This window comes from Dermacentor variabilis, chromosome 11 (assembly GCF_050947875.1).
Source record: "Dermacentor variabilis isolate Ectoservices chromosome 11, ASM5094787v1, whole genome shotgun sequence".
Lineage (NCBI taxonomy): Eukaryota > Metazoa > Arthropoda > Arachnida > Ixodida > Ixodidae > Dermacentor > Dermacentor variabilis.
Genome location: NC_134578.1, coordinates 37,666,537 through 37,686,242, shown reverse-complemented (window position 1 = coordinate 37,686,242; position 19,706 = coordinate 37,666,537). Strand labels below are relative to the sequence as shown.

The following is a 19,706-nucleotide window of genomic DNA, read 5'->3' as shown; positions in this document are numbered from 1 at the left end:
TATCTGAAGCCCCAACCACGAAGATCAGGCAAGTGCATGTACTACCCCCCATTCTCGTGGTCGGTGAACGTTCGTAGCGCCAGGGTTTCCTCTAGCAATTATTGTAGAAGACTCTAAGCTTTCTTAACGTATTCATGCTGGAGTGACAGAAATGTTCCACTACAAATGCTTCCCATGATGGTTCAACGATCTCAGGCTCAATCCTTTACTGTACTAATTGTAGCATGCAACGTTATGCAATTGAAATGCAAGGAGCTAAAATATACAGTGGGCGTGCTTTGTGTATGAATGCAGGTTGATTGACAGAAAACTTCGTATATACCTATGGCTCTCCAGGGGATCAAACAATTCTAGCGTCAGATTTTCGTCTAGTATGTAACTCCGTAGTTTAAACGGGCTTTCTTTTATTTTATTGTCTCGAGTAGGAAACGTAACTGTTTCAAAAGACGATGGCGTCGACTAACCGCGCGGCGGTCTCCCGCCTTTCCTGTTTGCGCGCTACTGCTGGAAATGTCGCGGCAAGCCGGCCTTATCGAAATGCATTTCCATGGCAACAATCTCGTTCACCGATAGAAGGCTCTCGGCGGCGGAGGCTGTTCGGGGTGCGTTCCGCTTCGCTCGCTCTCGGCAACCCAGCAGGAATGGCAGTCATGGCTTCTCGAAACACGTCCCCCATGGCGTAGACCAGCTTACGTGAGGTAATTCAACAGCTGCGGGCGGGCCTGCTTGGTGGAATATTTCGGTACCCAGGAGAAAAGGTAAGCATTTGCTATGCAGAACTGTATGTGTTGTGGAACGGGGTACTCGTTGAACAGTATGCGGCTGGCCCTTCTTGTGGGCATGTAATCAGAAAGGCTGGCCAGGTACAGCCTGGCGAGAAATGTCGCTTGTTATTACCGCATATCTGAGAATACTAATCGGGGAATATTGGTCCTTGGTTGAAGTTCCGCGCCTGTCCTGTGTGTTTATTTCCTCGTCCGTTGTCGTTTGTGCAGTTACCTGATGCATTCTAATATTGCCCGTGCGTAGTTATTTAGGAATGACTGTTTTGTATTTTGTATATCCACCGCATGCGCGGTGTATACACGCATCCGGTGGATACGCAAAAGGAAATACGCGAAATTTTTTTTGATAGTCGCCATGGTAGCTCATAGTGGTATGATACATTGACTGGTGGTAGTGGGGGTGCAGCAGGTGGGGTAAGGAAGGCATCTGCTCGGCTATTGCTACACCTGAGCCTCCTATGAGCCGAGATCGACGGTGTGTAAACAGGTGTCAATGAGCCCCTTGTCTCGCAGGAAGGCAATCAGCAATTTTTGCTATCATTTCCCGATTACCGCGGGCCCTCCGTGGTCTCGCGGTAATCTGTAACGATATGTAACAACTTGAAAATTGGCAATAATATTGCAGCGCCCATGCACAAATTTCACACTTTGACGAGTTGGCTGCCATCCGCTTAGCACCTGCACTTCACGTTCAACACCAGGCAGTGATGTTTCACTTTGGCCGTCTGTCACCATGCCAACAGGGTGTATACGCAATTCACCCCTAAAGTAATCTTACGTTTCTTGAAGTTTTTTCAGGTTCTTAACGACTGATTAAGATGTTGATCAGAAATGGTCCGTCTCGCTTTATGGTGATGACCACTCATATGATGAAATCAAGAACTCGGTCGTTATTAGTCAGCAACGTTTACTATACAAAATAAGGGCAGCTTTGAGTACATTCTTGTTTCCGGATGGTGTTCAAAGCTATTACTCGAAGTTTTTCTCCTACGGTTCGCAAATAAAATTCAGACTCTCCACAGGAAATTTCAAATCATAATATATTCGTCGACAAACATTTCCTAGTAAACATCGAAAGGGAGTATTCATACCTCATATTTTCCTTCGCCAACGTGCTCAACCGGTTATTAGATTAACACAGCAGCGCTTTCTACGTAATACGACTGCAAGACAGCTTGTGTCCTCGTGAGCTGAGTACTTATATTGTAAGCATTTATGCGGACTTCATCTCCATCAGTACAAAGTCATCATCAGTCATCGGCTCGTGTTCGTTCTTGCGTCGGCGCCACTTTTTACTTCTTGGAATAAAGCGTCCTCTCGACCGTGGTATTTCAACACGAACTTCATCACGTCAGTTCCGCTGCACTGACCCAATACAGGGAGGAGGTTACCTGTTGTGCTATCTCAGTAATTGCAACGTACGCGTTGCTGAGTACGAGCGTGCCATCCTTAGAGAGGCGACCGCGTTTAGATCAGACGAAACCACTCGCGCTCCGTATAGACTCGTGTAAGGGCCGCACTTGTTTATGACAATTTGGACGAGGTGCGGCCCTTACACGGGGCCGGAGCTTTTGGTCAAAATGGTGTCGGTGCAGCCGCCGGCTTGTGCACACCCCGGAAGTACTATTGTATCAGGTGTCAACGTGCACCTCTCTCAATCTAGTAGCTGCCTGTGGAAGTAAGCAGTGCGCGCCGCATCAGTGCACCCAACACGATTGCTTCTTTGTTTTATTTTGTTTTTGTTTTCCTACTTTTGGGCTGGCAAGTTGGTGGTGCGGCCCTTACGCGGGTGTGGTCCTTAAACGCGTCTATACGACATTTAATTTTGTATACGTGAGGGAACGTCAGACGATGAAAATTGAACGAAGCTACCCTACTAAGGCGTACATCTTACTCAAATTGTAGTTTTTGTAATTAAAAGGCCAGAATTAAATTTTTATTGCAATATCAATTATATGGACAATCCCGGGGAATTTCTGCCATCGGTGTTGCATAGGTTCTGTATAAAGGCCACAGGCGACAAAAGCGTCGCCGCGCGCCGTATGCTGTATGTGCGAGTGAAAGCATGCGAGCGTGAGCAGGCGATCACGGCTCGGCTCACGCAGCAACGGTGCAAAGCGAATATTGAACTACAACTACTTGCGCCCCCATATTTTGTCGTATAATATTGTGCAGGTAATCTCACATTTTCCTTATACTGCCTGACCAGATGCTTACGGTCGACACATATATTGTTGTGCAGCTTCATGGTATGTGTTACAATGAGTACGTTTTGTCAGCTTTCGCTATAACTGGTATGGGTCCTGCTGCTTTTGTTTACACGCACACTCTTCCACTACATTCGATTAGGCTGCTATGTCTTCGCGTGGAAGTTCGCCCTTGTAAATAAAAGCTTTAATTGGTAGTCAGCGCCTGTTCCCGCTGGTTCATTCCCTGTGTGTTAGTAGGTTCGCACTGTTTCGAAATCATGAATGACAACCAGCTCGCCCCAATGATCCTCTCACTCCGATAAAATTATCCTTGCATGCAGGATTGGCCAATCAACAGCCGTGCGACACAGAAGAGAAACCTCAGCGTTGCCAGGATAACACCTAAGAAGGGAAATCGAAGACTGCGTCATGGGAACGCTGGTCACTTACCGGGACCTTCCCGGAGGTCCGATGAAGATCAAGTTCGCGGACGAGATATCGCGGCATTGCTTGTGTCGGCAGTGCCACATGCTGTCCCTGTGTATGTACTCGGATTCTGCTTCCCACATGTTTTGCGACGACTGCCTCAACGATCAGAGCTACAAGCACAAAAAGTACGAAATCTACTGTCCGGATGAGCGCAAGGATGTTTCCCTAGCACAGGTAACGTACTCCGACTGGGCCCATTTTGTTGATGCGCTGCTTATTTTGTTGCTTGAAAATTGTTTCCCCAAATCTCCATCACCAGAACCACGTATAACCTACAGCTACAGCATGTATTATTTTTTGAAGCGAAGATTCCTTTGCCGACCCTCCCAAACCTTCCTGACTATGGCTCCTGGGTGTTGCTTCTTTCTGAAATCGACAAATTTAGAGCATTTGAATAAGGCCTTCACGAAAGATTCGCTTCACATAGATTCCAACATGTGCGTTGGGTGTGCATAATGCTTTTAAGACACTGAGTTTTTGAAGATTATTGAACGTCAACTACAAGCGAGAACCCTCTACGGAAGCGTCATGTGTGAAAACATCAAATATTTCGGACCTAGCAAACTAGGAAAGCACACAGAGCCACTTGAAACATGCGCCTAATGTAAAATTTCGCGAACTAACAATGAAGTAAATGAAACCTGTACACTATGCAATGACATATTGAGACCAAGTGCAAACATCATGCGTTTATCTTTAAACCTGTTCTACTACGATACTTTAGGCATATTATTCAAACTTGCAGCATGGGTCCACCAAGAAGTGTTTGCAGGTTTCTGCAAGAAGTTTTAAGTCTCTATGTTTTCATTGATGGTGTTGTCATTCATACGTTGTATTGGTAATTGTGCACAGAGCGCCTGCTTGTGCAGAAACTCCCATGGGCTGGCACTAAGGGGTCTGCCTGTGTCTTTGAGCTGTGTTTAAATATATACTTAGTTAATAACAGCAGAGCGCATGTCCAAATTTCGGAATGAAAGGCTTGCGCTAATAACGTAATATCAATTCAGCGTAAATTCCACACTTCGCAGCAGTTGCAAGAAGTATGTCTTCCAAATACGGAGTAATTATGTTCCATTTAAAAGCTATCATGTTTTCATTCGCCAAAGTGCTAATGAATTAACCTGTACATCCCCAACTATGGCATAAAATCTCTATACGACAACCTCTCAGGTGATGTGTATAAGGAAGCATGGGATTTCGACAAAGCGTTGTATCATTCGCTATGCTACATAAAATATACACCTTTGTACACTTTTTACTAAAACAGGTATTTAGAAACGTTTACATGATACAATCAGATGTGCAGGCATACCAGTAGGCTAGACGGCTTCGAATATTCGTCACCTCCTCGTCGACTCGTTGGTATTTTCTTACAATATTCTTGGCCTCCAGTCTTGCGACACTACACCTCACGTCGAATCACTGACGTGGAGCTGGTAAGCGTGCGTTATGTTTGGTCGGGTTATATAGCTTGAGTCGACTGGGGTGAACAATATCCCTCAGTGGGCGCTAAGACGCCAACATAGGCTTGATAGGGTCAACCTCAAAACTGACTTCGGTAACCTGGTACAAAACAAGGTATATGATCTTTTTGGCGTAGTAGAAGCTTCACTGACTGACAAAATATTTGATATCGAAACAACAGGAGCAGTACGAGATGAGGAGTGGTATGGGCATTCTGATGAAGTCTGCGACAAGATGGTAACATAAGATTTCAATGTTCATATGAAGGCACGCATAACACCCATTTGTTGTCGAGGAGAGCTGCAGAACGCTGCTTCTTAAAGCCTAGCTGCGACATTGGAGTACTGAATCCAAGAGGGTATTATGCATTCATAGATGTGCGCCAAATGATAATAATCTGTGTACCAATTTTGGAAGCGCGAAATGCTTCAAGAAGCTGAAGAAAATTAATATCATCCTTGAAAACATCCCTTTAGTAATACCCAAACTATATTCAGTAGAAAATTTCTTTCATAGGTTATTCTCCACTTCAGCAACAAAACTTTCTGCGCGTAATTATCAAGTACCGCCTTCTTTATTAGGGCCAAAAGAAAGGTCCGGGGAATGTGGTCTGAGATTCAAACGCATTGACTTTATTTCAGATGTTTCAAGCTCGTGATCTGGTCACCATACTTTGTGATCAGTATGTGGAGTGCCCTAATCAACCAAAGTGCACTGTCAAACTACCTCTCGGGCAACTTGAGGTATGATTAGCATGTTCTGCTACTTATGGCGTCTTCATCTTTTTGTTGTGGAACTATGGAAAGTGTTGAAGCTTCGTGTATGGAGTAACTTGGCATCTTAGACATCTACATTGATAAGGGGTAAAAGCAAATTCGTGAAGACCACAGAAGTGGACTGGAAGGGTACTGGTCTTCGGATAATTAATCGCCAAAGAAAAGGCTCTAATAGGACAACTATATTCATTACCAGTCTATCCAGCTTCCACCCAGTCTAGCAACCTAACTGTAGCTTGACATGCTGAAAAAGCAGAGCTTTACTATTTCAGACTTTACGCGACTGATAAATGATCGTAATGAGCAAAATAATAAAATAATGCTTGTTCTACAAGAAATGCGACATAAATTCCGTTTTGTGCCCATATCACATTTGGCCAGGCATTATGCGCGATACAGTTATTTTTTACTTTATCCCATTTAGTGTCTTTTAGTGTCCATAAGCGCTAAATATCTGAGTAACCTGAATAACCGCCGAGTCTAATTTTCTATAATTTAATGCTACAAAAGACAATATCTTTAACTTGACACCAACAGAACCTGTACTGAGGAAATTCTTTCTCGGATGTAACGGGATCTCTCAATCAGGCTCTTAACAAAGTTGGATTAATTAATTAAAACGCTATTAAAACGCAGACGTCCTTGAAGTGTGTCTACATGATTACCGTTTTTATGTCTACTGCGTTTCTCTCCTTGAAAGGCTTTCTCAACCCTCGCAACTCTTCAATTCTACCTCGCAGTCAGTTGTTACTTGCACCCAGGGGACTTGATGGAAATGAATTGTTAAAATTAACAATACGAAAAACGAGCTCTGGGAATTATTTCGCTTTTAGTTGCAGGTAACAAAGCTGCACGAGCAGTAAAGACAAGATACGCGCTTAGCAGCGTTTGGGCTTTTGAATTCAGAGGCGAAATGAGATATACACCCGCTACTGGACCATATTTAGAACTGTTCATAGTTAAAGGAAGCCTCTGAGTTGGCCCTGTGATTTACTGCGCATAAATGATAGCCGTAAACGAGTGCTAAGTTTGGAAGCGACATGGTGTTGCAGCATAGATTGTTTATATATGAATATAGTCATCCAAGTTCCCAACGTGTGGGTCTGGTTGGCCCTCAAGAGGTGTTTATATTTCTTTTGGGTTGGTTACTTGCTAAATTCTAAAGAAATGAAGAAACGCATGCGAATTTCTGCACGAAGATATACATATGTAAAACTTGAGAAAACGTACCAAAACTATAAGGGGAAGTTCCCTGTGAAGAGCGATAGCTTTAGCTGAAGCGAAGTCGGCGCATGTCGAAGGTGAACAAGTTTTTTTTCTTGCCCAGATGTAGGAGCGAGGCAATCACATCTACGCATGGTGCTATGGAACCAACATTCAGGGCTTATCGGATGTTTTGAAGAAAAGTCTTAATCTTACAGTGGAGACATCGAGTAGGCCGGCGACGATGTTCTTTGGTACAGCATTGAATTTGTCTTTCCCAGAAACATTACATAGAATGCAAGGAAATGTCAAGCATCAAGTGTACCAAGTGCGGCCACAAAGTACCATCCACCTCATGGATGGAGCACAAGACCGATTGCCAGCCGACGTGCGACAATGAGTTACCACGTAAGGTAAGTTTTAGCGTGGACATAGTGCAACTGTTATCTTGCTTGGTAAGTGAGATGTGCAGACCATGAAAGTATATAACATCTATTTCTAAAAAGCAAATCGAAACAAGCGAGTCCATTTTGATGTCTTTAACATGAAGCTGTGTACCTGAAAGAAGAATCATCACATAGTACGACCCAAGAAATGTTGGTGTAAAGTCAAAATTCTCACTATCGCTTTGCAAAAGTGAGCAAGGAAAACAAGTGATTTGGGCAATTCATGCAGAAATTTTATTCCGGATTACAGAGGTAGTAATAGGAGTGATAAAAGAAAGGGAAGGAAGTTTACCAAGTTGGTTTGAACATTGGCTGTTGTATTCATAGATTGCAAACTAACATAGCTCTTTACTTTAGGAAAAGAAATAAATGAGTTTAGAACAGCCTGAAAACATCAAACACAGCGTTCAGAACAGTTTTTTGCGATTACAGTGATGTACGATAGCACTGCTTGTTATTGTAGAGCGTCACTTGACCTGTCTCTGTCTCCTCATAATTTTGATGGCTGCCTGTGTCACTCTAAAATGCACAAAAAAAGGAAAATTATCATCATACCACCAAAACATGGGAAACACAAGATTACTTATAACCTATCTGCCACGTTTATCGTAGCAATAATTTTACTTAGAATGTGCTAGCCATACAAGAGGGCTGACGGTTTCCGAAGGGCACATCTTAAGCAGGCATGTATTGTGTGTGGATGTATTCTGTATCTCAAACTTGTAATTTACTTTGTAACGCAAACTTGCACGATAGACAAAAGCTTGGCGGGTGTGAAATCCTGCTGCAAATTTGGTAATGCATGAAGTTACACAATCGGGGCTAGTCTTCTCGCAAGACATAGCGGCACGCAAGACTCAAGCCGCACGCGCTGCTTCCGCCGGGGCGTACTTGCGTGACCATCCTCGCGAGCCGCAAGAGTGAGCACGTTATCCATCTCTTGCTGCCTACAATCGTCGCCACCCCCCGAATGTGACGTCAGTGCGCAGAGCACGCACGCCCGCATTTCTGCGCAACAACACCTGGCGCGACAGCAATTACCAAAGCTAAAATTCGACGGACACTAAAGACTGCTTGCGTGTGGGAATCCGAAAGCATCATACCGTTTGTAGACTTGGGAATGTCGTCAGCGTGCTCATTTTATACACGCGAGACGTGGCGCCACCTCCTCCGCACCGTCAACTGTGGCGCCTAATGACGAACGCACCAGTCAGCTAGATGGCTGCAGCGTGACGTGTGCAATCAGGCACGCACTAAGCGCACATTTAGTACGCCAGAACCGTGGAGCAGCCGTGGCTTTGTGGAAAAGTGCTCGCCTTGCACCCCATAGGCCTCGGTTCGATTTGCAGCGAGAATGAAATGTACGAAATTTTCTCGTCAAAGCCGATAATTTAGTTTGTTTAACTGGACATCCCTGAGAAATGTAACGCCAATGCGAGCATTCTTTGAGGTGTCCTTACTGTTCGCGGCGACGGCCATTTTTCGTCGCGGCGCAGTTTCGCCAATGTAACTGCCAACCATAGACACCTAAGGCCAAATAAAAAGAAACTGAGCTACCCTGTTGATGCTTATCCTGGAATACTGATCATGGAGAGCACAGTTTCGCGAGATGCCACTTAATAGCTGACGCCCGCTCAACATATGTGTACTGAATACAGCTGGCATCCCCAACGTATTGCGTGTTCTATATCAACATTCCTCCTTCTGCATGTTATGGCAATGATAGAGCACGTCTTGTTCATCTACATAAATATCCTCTAGCGGTTGGTTTCTAATCCTGTTTACTGGACAGAGCTGACGTCACCTCGTCTTCAAGGATAGCGTGAAGCCCATTAATTGGCTAAACCAAATATAAATTTTCAAGGAAGAATACAACACGATTCAACCAGTAACAATCTAAAACTTTGTTTCAGTAAATACCGGTGGCTAGTTCAGGCAGAGAAAAGGACAAAGAAAAGCCAACACTTCCCACTTTACCGCAGTAAGCCGCCACTTTCACACGCGGATCAGAATAATACATATTTGTACTTCGAAAAGGACTACTGTATAGCACTTGCGAATGTCAGCGTCAACAGACACCGCATGAACCAACTTAAGGCTCATTGTGCATTATACTTCACCTGCCCTCGCATCACTGCTTCGCGCAACAACCGAGGCAATAATCTTTTTCTTCGCGCAAAAGGCGAAGCGCCTTGACTGCAGATAACAGCAGTCATCGTGAAGTATTGCTTCAAGAATATTATGAGGCAGGGCGCCACATTGTCAGAGAGCTTCTTCATCGCAAACACGCATTCAACATCACAGCACGATTTCATAATCCCAGTTCCAGTTTCAAGGCCCCAGTGTGCTTAAACAAGTGTGTAGCTAAGCACTTTTGAACCTTTCTAAACATGAACTTTCTCGGAACACACATGTGAGAAACTATAGTTTTAAGGATAAAATGGCACATTACGCAGGTCTGTGAGCCAGGCGAATGAGCAAGAGCGCAAACTTGCAAGTAAGCCCAAGCTGGGAAGTCACTCGTGCGTAGGTCAAAATTGGTTACCTACAATATCTGCTGGGTGACAAAAAAAAATAAGTATGTGCAAGAAGACTCGATGTACGCATGCATGATTTTCTGACGAAGCGAAGATATGCCAGTGCGTGTTTAGTCGCAAGTTAGCCCTCCTGTTCTTTCGTCTTGCTCTCTCCCCTGTGTATTGAGCTCCTTTTCTCGAAATTGCAACATCACCTGGCTTTCATTTATGCACTTGTGAAGCTGCATCCTTCAGAAAATGTCTGCTTAAAAAGTTGTCCATGTTCTGCACCAACGTCATCAGCAGATTAAAAAGCCGTGTCCTGCTGTTTTTCTTCCAGCCGAAGAATACTGCGTGAGATAACTGGTTTTTGCATGAAACTAAAGCGGCGAACTTTGCTTTCAGAAATCTGGCCACCGGGATGGTAAGCGAAAACCTCCACCGGAATCTTCAGCGAGCCTGCCAGTCTCCGCTTCAAGGAAAAACGGATCAGCTAAAAATACAGGAGCTGCTCCAAGCTCCCTTTATCCAAGCAGTCTACTTCCAGATGCTACAACAGGCGAAATTATTCAGCAGTTTCCTAGCCTGGGTTCCGCAAGCACTTCCACCCAACCACCAGTTAAGGTACATCTTTTTCATTTTACTTGTTATCGTATCAATGTTAGTAACCTATAGTATCTGGCGGAGGACATTAACAATATCCATGAAGTTCTGAAGAAATACATTTAGAAGTCATTAAGGAATGGCCAGAACGCCCTTCAGGTTTTATCAGGATAATCTGAACTGGTCATCCGCCTTCCCTTCAGGTATTGACGTTAACATGGGAGCTGTACTCCTGTAGTAAATTGCCTTTTCACCACAATAGAAACACTCTTACGGAGACAGGAGGCTTAGTAATACTGTGAAGTCGGAAAAGCGAAGTACCGGTAAGGACGCCACGCTGAAGTCCTTGCACCATCTTACTGTGACATTGTGAACCTTGAAGTCGCTTTGGCGAGTGTGATTCATAGTTTATTGGCAAATAGTTATATTCCAATATAAGTGAACTGATGACTCGACCCAGCAAGTTTCCAGAAAAATTCCTATTCTAGAATGACCCAAGTTAGCGCAAGGTCGTCGTAATCCCTGACGTCCCGCTGACACGCAACTGCTGAGTTACCGGCGCGAACTTCAAAAAAGAGGATCTCACCTGATTTTTTTCGACTAATTACCACTTTACTATCGTCATACAAACGATGTCAGAGCCCTGTAAAAACATGTTTTCAGAATAAATATACCTAATGTTGCTATTAGGTGCCACATTAAGGACTGCTGTCCGCGTGTTTGCTCGGTGCATGTGTGCGTTAGTGGATCAGTAAGTGCGTTTGTACTGTGTTTTTTGCATGCTTTCGTGCATGTGTGCGGCGAAAATTTATGCGTTTGTGCATCCACACATGCGCGTGTGGAGAACCTCTAGAGTCCTACGGAGACACTGCTACTAGCACTGGACGAAAGTTTGCACCATGTGTTAAATAGAGCGTGTAATGCAAATTCCGTGCATAATAGAACATACACAGATGAGGCCGGAGAATAAGTGACTGCAATATATTACAAACAGGTAAACTCAGGTCACGGTCATGAAGCTACAAATGGTATTAAAGCGCCGAAAAGTTAGAGGCGTACCCACAGTGCTGCTGCTGCAAAGCTGACACGCTGAAATAAAAAAAATGAAAATGAAACATGCTTGAACCTAGGTGAAGCAAAGCTTTCCATAATATGTTTCCTTAACGACTTTGATGTGCGCGCTCACAGTGGTGCACGTGAAGATGAAATGAGTGCATGAGTTGTCTATGTTAATTTCACGTCTGTTTCAGCATAGGCGCGGCATCTCAACAATTCTTTCGCACTCATGTATAGCTTTGTGTTTGGTGGTAGAACGCTTACGCGCCGCTTCAGCGAGGGGTCATTTTTTGCCTTCCAATTCCTTGGCAGTGTAAATTCGCTTTGGTCCCGTGACACGCACTCCCTGTTAAATCCACACTGGCACACCATACTTGAAAGAAACGAATTTCGGTGATCAGGTAGCTTTCTAGGTGAGGAAATGGCGATGAACGTCTAACCCAAGAGAAGGGCCAACAAAAGCTTCACTTTAAAATCCCTCGTGTTATCAGGCCATAATAATGCATTCCTTACACATTCCTGGGATATATCTTGAAAATATATTATGTGAACAGATCTCCCCGCCACCTTCTTTGCTGCGCCAATTATAAAACAAAAGACGTGTAAAAGCTGTTTTTCTAATAAATAGATTTAAAAAGCTTTTAACACCTCGCACAAGCGAGGGAGAATCCTGCGTTTTGACTGCCAACAAGATATGGAACATCTCGAGAAGCACATAGTAAATCCGACACGACAAGACTACAATAAGGAGCAATTGCTTCGTATAGTTCGGACATCTGCACGCATAAGTCAAAAGTTCACAATTTATGTTAACAAGCAACAAAGCAAGCCTTATGCAGTACGTGTGGAAAAAGAAAGGCAAGAAGAAACCGGAACATTACCGGCTGGTTTTTATATTTATCTTCGCAGCCGCGATTGCTTATATTCGCTTATATCATGCCAGGAATTTGCATACGGTCATGTGCAACACAAAGCGCCATTATATATTCACATCCAATATGCGGGGAAGGAGACAGCTTTAAGAAGCCTAAAATAATATAAATATGTCAATGTGATGGGAATACGAATTGTAATATTTATTTTATCAAATCAGATTTTATTTTCCATTTCAAGCAATTACCTGTTATGTCCCGCCTCAGTGCATTTCGGAAAATTTTCAAGAAAATATTAAACAAAGATTTCGAGTCGTTTTTGTGCAAGACACTGCGCTTCCAGACGTACGAAGCTGCAGTCTTTCTCTCACAACTATCTGGCTACGCGCTGCTCCTCCTTCAGCCAGTCGTCTTATATTGGATCTTCGGCATACTAGCATAAGATGTCGTCGGCAAATATGGGACATTGTCCGCTCATTTCACACCGTTGACTTTTCCCCTTCCATAATTTCCTGTCCTCGATGCCATGAAAACGTGACTGTTGTTCACAAGGAAAAAAGCACTGTCCTTCCACTCATTGAAGAAGGATGACCAGCGAAGCTGTGCATGTGGGCCCCTTAAAGGTGAACTGCACTTCCGCCACGGGTCGGTCTAGCATTTCACTATCTCATGGATCGGCCCACGTACGGGGAGTGCTTAACGCATCACCACTGCTTAACGTCACCACTGCTGCGGGTTAGCCCGGTGTTGGCTTATCTTAGGGATCTTTTTTCTACACGCGGACGCGATAGTGGGGAAAGTAGCCCTTAACAGCTTCCCCTAAAAAGAGGCTTGAATTAAAAGTGGTCAAGCAAATAATGCCACTGGAGCCTGCGTTCCCCGAAGATTCCGAAGGTAGTGAAGCGCCAGGCCGACCCGCGGCGGAACTGAAGTTCGTCAATGGGACTTACGTTCAGAAAAGTTTGTTGTGGGCCGGGTTGAATGAAGACCTATGAACGCATATCAGAGCGATGAGGAAAGGACTACTTCAGAAGGAGGTAATAACTAGAAAGAAAAGGAGTGGGCGCAAAACTTCCAACTGTTTATGCTGAGGGTGATGTCGATAGCGTACAGCAAAAGCTCACGCCTGGGGCTCACATCGAAAAACCACAGTCAAGAAATCAACCAGCTGGACCTTGTTCCCAAAAAGACAAACAGGAGGGTCGCTAACGCAGTTGGGGCTGGGAAGAGATTGATACGACCGATACAGGCCTAGGTAACTGTAGAAGGTATATTGAAAAGTGTTGAGGAAGAGAAGAAATTAGGAAAGTGCATACAAAAATGTCAGCATTAAAATCATGTATAGCATACCTCAGTAACCCCAGCTGGCTAGGTGACCACTTGTCACCACCTCGTTTCAAATGGGAAGCCAATAAATCATCACTCTCGTCATGATAACAACAACCACTTTTCTTGATATGAAAGTCCTGCATCAACGCTCGGGCGACCGAGTCGGCGCTCCTATCCATTATCGGCAACTCGCTTTTGAAGAAAAAATGTAATGCGCACAAGAGGTAATGGAAGTTTACCGCTGGAGGCCTTCAACTTTCAGTAAGTGTAAAATAAGGTAGTGGTTATCATTCTGTGCATTTAGCTTCTTTTCAACGATATTTCTTGAGAGAAACTTAAAGACATTGCTCGCTTTCTTCACAGTCACAAGGTCCAGCATCCATCGAGCCTGAAAAGACTACGTGCAAGCAGTGTGGGAGGAATGTAAAAGAATCGAACATGGCGCGTCACCTGAAAGTATGCTACGAAGTACGAACTACTTGCGCTTACTGCGATAAAGATGTCGCTAGGAAAGACATGAAGGTGAGCGTACGAATTTTGTTTTGTTCCTTTAGAGCTCATCTTAAATAAACCTCAAATATCACAACAGACCCAACTATCTGAGTTGTATTCGCTGGAAAGTGCATATATGATGTGCGCACAGAAGTCCAAGATAAATTTATGAATCATGCATTTGTCACACAGTTGTGTGATTCAGGTGCGTGTGAACGACATCGGTACATTGCGTTATCTAAAATACAGATTCCGCCACTTCCACACATAACTTCTCGCTCGAGCGTTTGTTTATAATGCGTATACGTTTCCTGTTTATCAAGTTTAGCTGCAGGAAGTATTTTTATTAAACAACAGAAACGCGCTTTCATTTGGTAATCATTTGCAATACTATACAAGTGAGCAATACCTGACAAAATCACATATTTCATGTCCTATCCAGCTAACTATCGATGCATTCAATGTTATTTATTACCTCACAATGGCTATTGAATATGGTGACCAGAATAAGTATAGTCGATCCATCAGCTGACACCGCCGCACACACACACACACACACACACACCGAAATATATATATATATATATATATATATATATATATATATATATATATATATATGTGTATATATATATTTCCGAAATAACAGGTTAAAATTTAAGAAAATGCTGATCTATGACCTCCACCAAGTTCTTGTTTGTAACGCTGAAAATCCGAAGCGAGTTCTCCCCTTAGAATGACAAGTGCATAAGACGTTGTATCCGCAGCTTGAAGCTGTTTTATCATACCCCTAAATCTTTTTGACAATATTTAAAGATTGACTTTTTTGGCAAAACAATTTTAACAAAAGACACGGTGAATTTTGCCATAATCACCCATGGCATGAACAACTCGACTATACTTTAACATAAAATATTCAAGAATAACTTGCGCGGTTACAGATTTGAAGATAGCACCCGCTGAAAGGCATGCTATCTTAGTCGAATATTTTAAAGGTCCACAGAGAGGATTACCGTTGTCAAATTGTCCAGACATTCTTCAGAGCAACTTTCGCAAATACATTACATTGTTATGCCCAGCGTTTTCGCTGCAGTTAAGTATTTTTTCGAGATCTCATGACTGCTAGCGGCAGGGCTTCATTCAGACATATAACATCAGCGTGCTTTATATGTGTCAAACAGTTCATCTAAATTGTACAAGACTTTGGTTAGGCAGTCACACACTCTCAGTTAAGTGATTCTCGCATAATGTATTCCTCCCCCCTCCCCGCCCTGCAGATGTCAAATGTCAAAGTATGACGATGGCTGGATTTCCGGCTAGGGTGACCGCAGCCTAATCAGCGCGCATTACAGAAACGTTTCGTACCCTGGTTCAGTTGTGCCACGTTAAACGCATCTTATGAAGGCTAATTTGGAAACTTTCAACGCACTGCTTCACGGGCCCTCGTGTTTTGCATCTGAACGCCAAATGCAATCTATCAAGCAGCCGACAAACAAATGATAATTTACAATTCTTCCATCAAATAGTACTTTGTCAAAAGTCTAGCTTCTTCCTGTTTTACAGACTCGAGTTCATGATTACAGAATAATCTTTTATGAAGTTAATAAGCGCAATACTATAATGAAGCTACAGAAGGGGGTCTCAGAGCACAAGGCTTTAAAAGGAGTTCTTGTCAGGTAGCACCAAAAAATAACATTATTAAGCCGCACCGTAAAAAGTGCAAAGCAGGCAAATGAAAGGACATAGTAATACATCAGTTCTTGAATTGTTCAACCTAACTTTGGTAATACAAAAGTAGTACAAAATAATAGAGATAAAGCAACAATGAAATACAAAATAATATGAAATATTGCGTACAAATTTTGTAATTGCACAATTTTGTAATTGCACTCCTGTTATGACATATAAAAAGCCTTCAACGTTATTCAAAAACATTAGTAGTATTCCGATTACTTCACTCCAAACTTGGCTACCTGATATTTTATTCTTCAATCTTTGACTTGTTCTTTATAGTGTGCTATAGTTTCGAATGTTCGGCCCTCGCTAGTCTCTTTCTGACAATATTCTGCAATTTACTGTACACTTATTTTTCGTAAACTGACACTTGCATCGATTCTTATAATTGCAGGCGCATACTGAGGAGTGCATGCGTAAATTTGAAGAAGCACGCGAGGTAAGACCGCTGAATTTTTCTTCCATTTTTCTTCAGTGGGCCAAGAGGCATTTTGGTAGTGCAATTATACAGCCAAACGTCCATTTGACAAAACGTGGTCTTGCGGAATTCTCGGTTCTATAAATTGTTTTCGGAATCCTCCGATGACTATACTCAGAGCCATGTATTTTTGAAAAACTAGAAGCAACGAAGGAAACTGAACTGGTTGCCAGGTATAATAAAGCTTGGGGGCTGAAATACCTGCCGCAAAGAAAGTGGTAACGAGAAACTTAAGTTCTCAAAATGCCTTGAAATGTATTCATGCTTTCGTGTCTCAACATTGCAAAGCTTTAAATCGGCTTTACCAGATGCAGCCCTAGACTTTATCGCAGCCTTGTTGAAATCGAATCGCGGTCAACGATAAATGCATGCGTACACCGACTAAATATTAACTTTTTATCTTTTTCGATACATACATGTTTTTCGTATGATTGTTGTGTTTGCAACTTACCGAAGCTCTATACTTCGCGAAATGACTGCCAGGGGCAGTGGGCCTTGTTCAACCGAGGCTGAACAGTAAATATCTTTAAGAACGTCCAATAAAACTTAAAACTTAACGTAGTGTCTACCTGTCCACGTCAAAGCAAGAACCGGAATGTATGGCTCAATTGTTTGTAAAAATTATTGTTTTGTTACGATTTATCCCCCTCATAATATAAAAGTCATATACTTTACCATTTGGCCGCAAAACGCAACGGTGGAAAATGGTTAATACATAAACAGAGCTGATATGTGCTGAATCGTAGGTTATGTCCAATAACACCTCTCAGCTATCGGTTCATAATGTAAACTGAAGGCAGCCGATTCGCGTGGATTTCACTCTGCGTTTTCATACTTTTTTTTAGCGCAGAGTCTTTCTATTTTTCGAAGCTTGCATTTGTCAGCATTTCTGATTTTTTTGTATAGATCTCTCGAGTGAGGAGAGCCCTCGTGAATGACGTTGCCTGGCCCCTACCAAAAAATGTTTCCCTTGGAACTATTTGTTATTCCGCCATTGATTAAGACTTCATGAACCAACCGTCGTTGATATTTCATAGATGGCTCAAACATATATACCAGTCTCGAATAATGTTTGTGTGACACATTATATCTTGAATATATTATGTATTTCCATCTACCGCAATGCAGCACAATGTTACAAAAACACAGAGAGGATTTTTTGAAGGAAGAAAGCTTCGGAGCTAAACGAAAGAATTGTCTTCGTCTTGGGATTGCACCGCGGACTAAGACCTTTCACTGATGGTCGCACTGGCAACGGGGCTAACCAGACCAGCCGCTACAGCTCGATCGAAATGCGACGACACTGAACAAACAAGGTTGATGAGTATTAGGCCAGTGAAGCATTGGCACCCAACGAAGAGTCGCATGAAGCCACAGAATAAACCAATAGGGTATCTGCTTTAACTTCGCTCTTGACTCGGGTGCATAATATTTTCGATGACCAGGACCATGTTTTCAATTGGCATTGCAGTCCCGTTTGAAACAGGGTGACGACAAATAGCCACCTAACCCACTTGTGCTAGGAGGTTTGCATCTATTGAATTATAGCATTTTATTCTAGGCGTATATTATATTGTCTCTCTTCAGCAAAACAAATCTCTCTATATGGTACAACCACTTATGCTTCCAACGATCTGAGCATCATTAATCTCTTCCCTAGTATTTCTCACCTCATTATTACTCTAAAGATATATTTATTGTGGACGCTGCTGACTAATTGTCCTGTCATTATTGAATTTCAGCACTTGTGGAAGGGTAATTTTCATATCATTAAACTTGCTCCCCAGTTTGGATTTCCGCCGAACTAATATGTCATTATATCTGAGGACGCGCGAAAGAATGTCTCCACAAAGATAAAATAAGCAGGAGTGGGCAGCCGCTCTTGTGCTTTCCATGTAGGCGCGTTTACATCGCGAACCTATTGGAAAGGCCTGATGCATTTCCTTTCTGCTACCCAATTTCACTTCTTGTTTAGCGCTCTTCGTGTATGTGCGTGTCGTTTGAGCGCTTTTTAAAGGTCTCGATTAGGAAAGCACCAACAGCCCCAACAGCAGACCATGGTGTACGTTCGACTGTGTGGCTCCAGCAGCTACGGTGTATATGCTCCGCCATAAAACCACGCAGATTTTATTATTTGTATCGTCGTTACATTGCCGCCCCTCTAAACTGAAGCGACCAGCTCAAGCATATTTGCGTTCACTGAGAGTGCGTGGAACATCTATTTTTTTCAATAATTCAGCGCTGTTTTCTCTTCCGTATGAGATATATAGAGTGTGTTTACCTATTGCTGGCCCGTCCCTTGACTATTGTAACCATAGCTTGCGCTTTTTTTTCTTTTTAATTCCAGGCAAGCGATGCTGCAACTGCCACTTCTGGAAACTCCAAGAAGGTAGGACCACTTCATGTTTTATTATTTCTTGTCAGTGTGCTGCTCTATTGCTATAAATCAGAATGGTCTACGAAGGGAACACATACAAAACTCACCTCTTTTAGCGCTTTCTAAACACAAACCCTGGGGCGCTGTAGCGTATAGCTATTCCAAACTTTTCTATTCAAATTCTGCAATCAGCCCCCTGTGACTGGTCGAAAACTTTTTTGGACCACCCCCACTTCACTTGTCTGTCATGCGATGTCACGAAAATCGCGACAGCTACCCATCTCATAAGACGTGAGCACACTGAATATGCATGATTTAGCCGAACAATAAAATAGTTATTTCTGATTCGATGCCTTTTCAACATTAGCCCTCGGCTATTAGTCAAGAGTTTTCGGGCTGCATCCACTTCATCTGCCTGTCACGCGACGTCAAGATACCGCGAGAACTCACCAAGTCAAAGTGCAGTGTACGCATTAAAAGTGCAATAATATGCCAAGCAAAAGTGGATATTCTTCTGAATAGTCGCAGGCTGCCCCGTTCCCAAAGGAATAAAACATGGCTGCCGCCAATCACTAGGGCACTGGCTACTCGCACCTGTAGGATAACATGGGTTTATTTGCGCATAATAAAGCTTTCTGCGTGGCCATGTAACGTTTTCAAGCACATTCGGCACGTTTACGACCTCGTTCTACCAATGCTTCTTTGTTGAGGATCCGTTTTAGCGTCATTCTTCACCTGCCATTGCATGCCGCCGCAATTTTCGGCCAGCCACTGCAAACGAACTGAGGGAAAGCGGACCAATTGCAGACGCCGGCACCACCCTCTTCATCCGGTTATAGATTTTCAGTGCAGTGGCTCGGCCCCATCGAATCCATCTCCACTTGAGTGTGTTCCTCG

The 19,706-nt window shown here is 43.2% G+C and overlaps 1 protein-coding gene across 7 annotated transcripts in view; it reads left to right on the top strand.

The window, feature by feature from the left end:
* Positions 1 to 557: 557 nt before the first annotated feature.
* Positions 558 to 19,706, top strand: part of LOC142563554 (uncharacterized) — a 44,070-nt gene continuing 24,921 nt past the window's right edge. For 3 of the 7 annotated variants that reach the window (XM_075674134.1, XM_075674133.1, XM_075674131.1), the window contains exons 1-8: positions 558 to 758; positions 3,316 to 3,637; positions 5,569 to 5,670; positions 7,188 to 7,319; positions 10,274 to 10,492; positions 14,092 to 14,250; positions 16,349 to 16,393; positions 18,780 to 18,821. In XM_075674134.1, coding sequence (XP_075530249.1) covers positions 3,404 to 3,637; positions 5,569 to 5,670; positions 7,188 to 7,319; positions 10,274 to 10,492; positions 14,092 to 14,250; positions 16,349 to 16,393; positions 18,780 to 18,821 — 933 coding nt within the window. In that variant the 5' untranslated portion in view covers positions 558 to 758; positions 3,316 to 3,403. The remainder of the gene's footprint in view (positions 759 to 3,315; positions 3,638 to 5,568; positions 5,671 to 7,187; positions 7,320 to 10,273; positions 10,493 to 14,091; positions 14,251 to 16,348; positions 16,394 to 18,779; positions 18,822 to 19,706) is intronic. The other 4 variants (XM_075674137.1, XM_075674136.1, XM_075674132.1 and 1 more) reach the window with 3 other exon arrangements.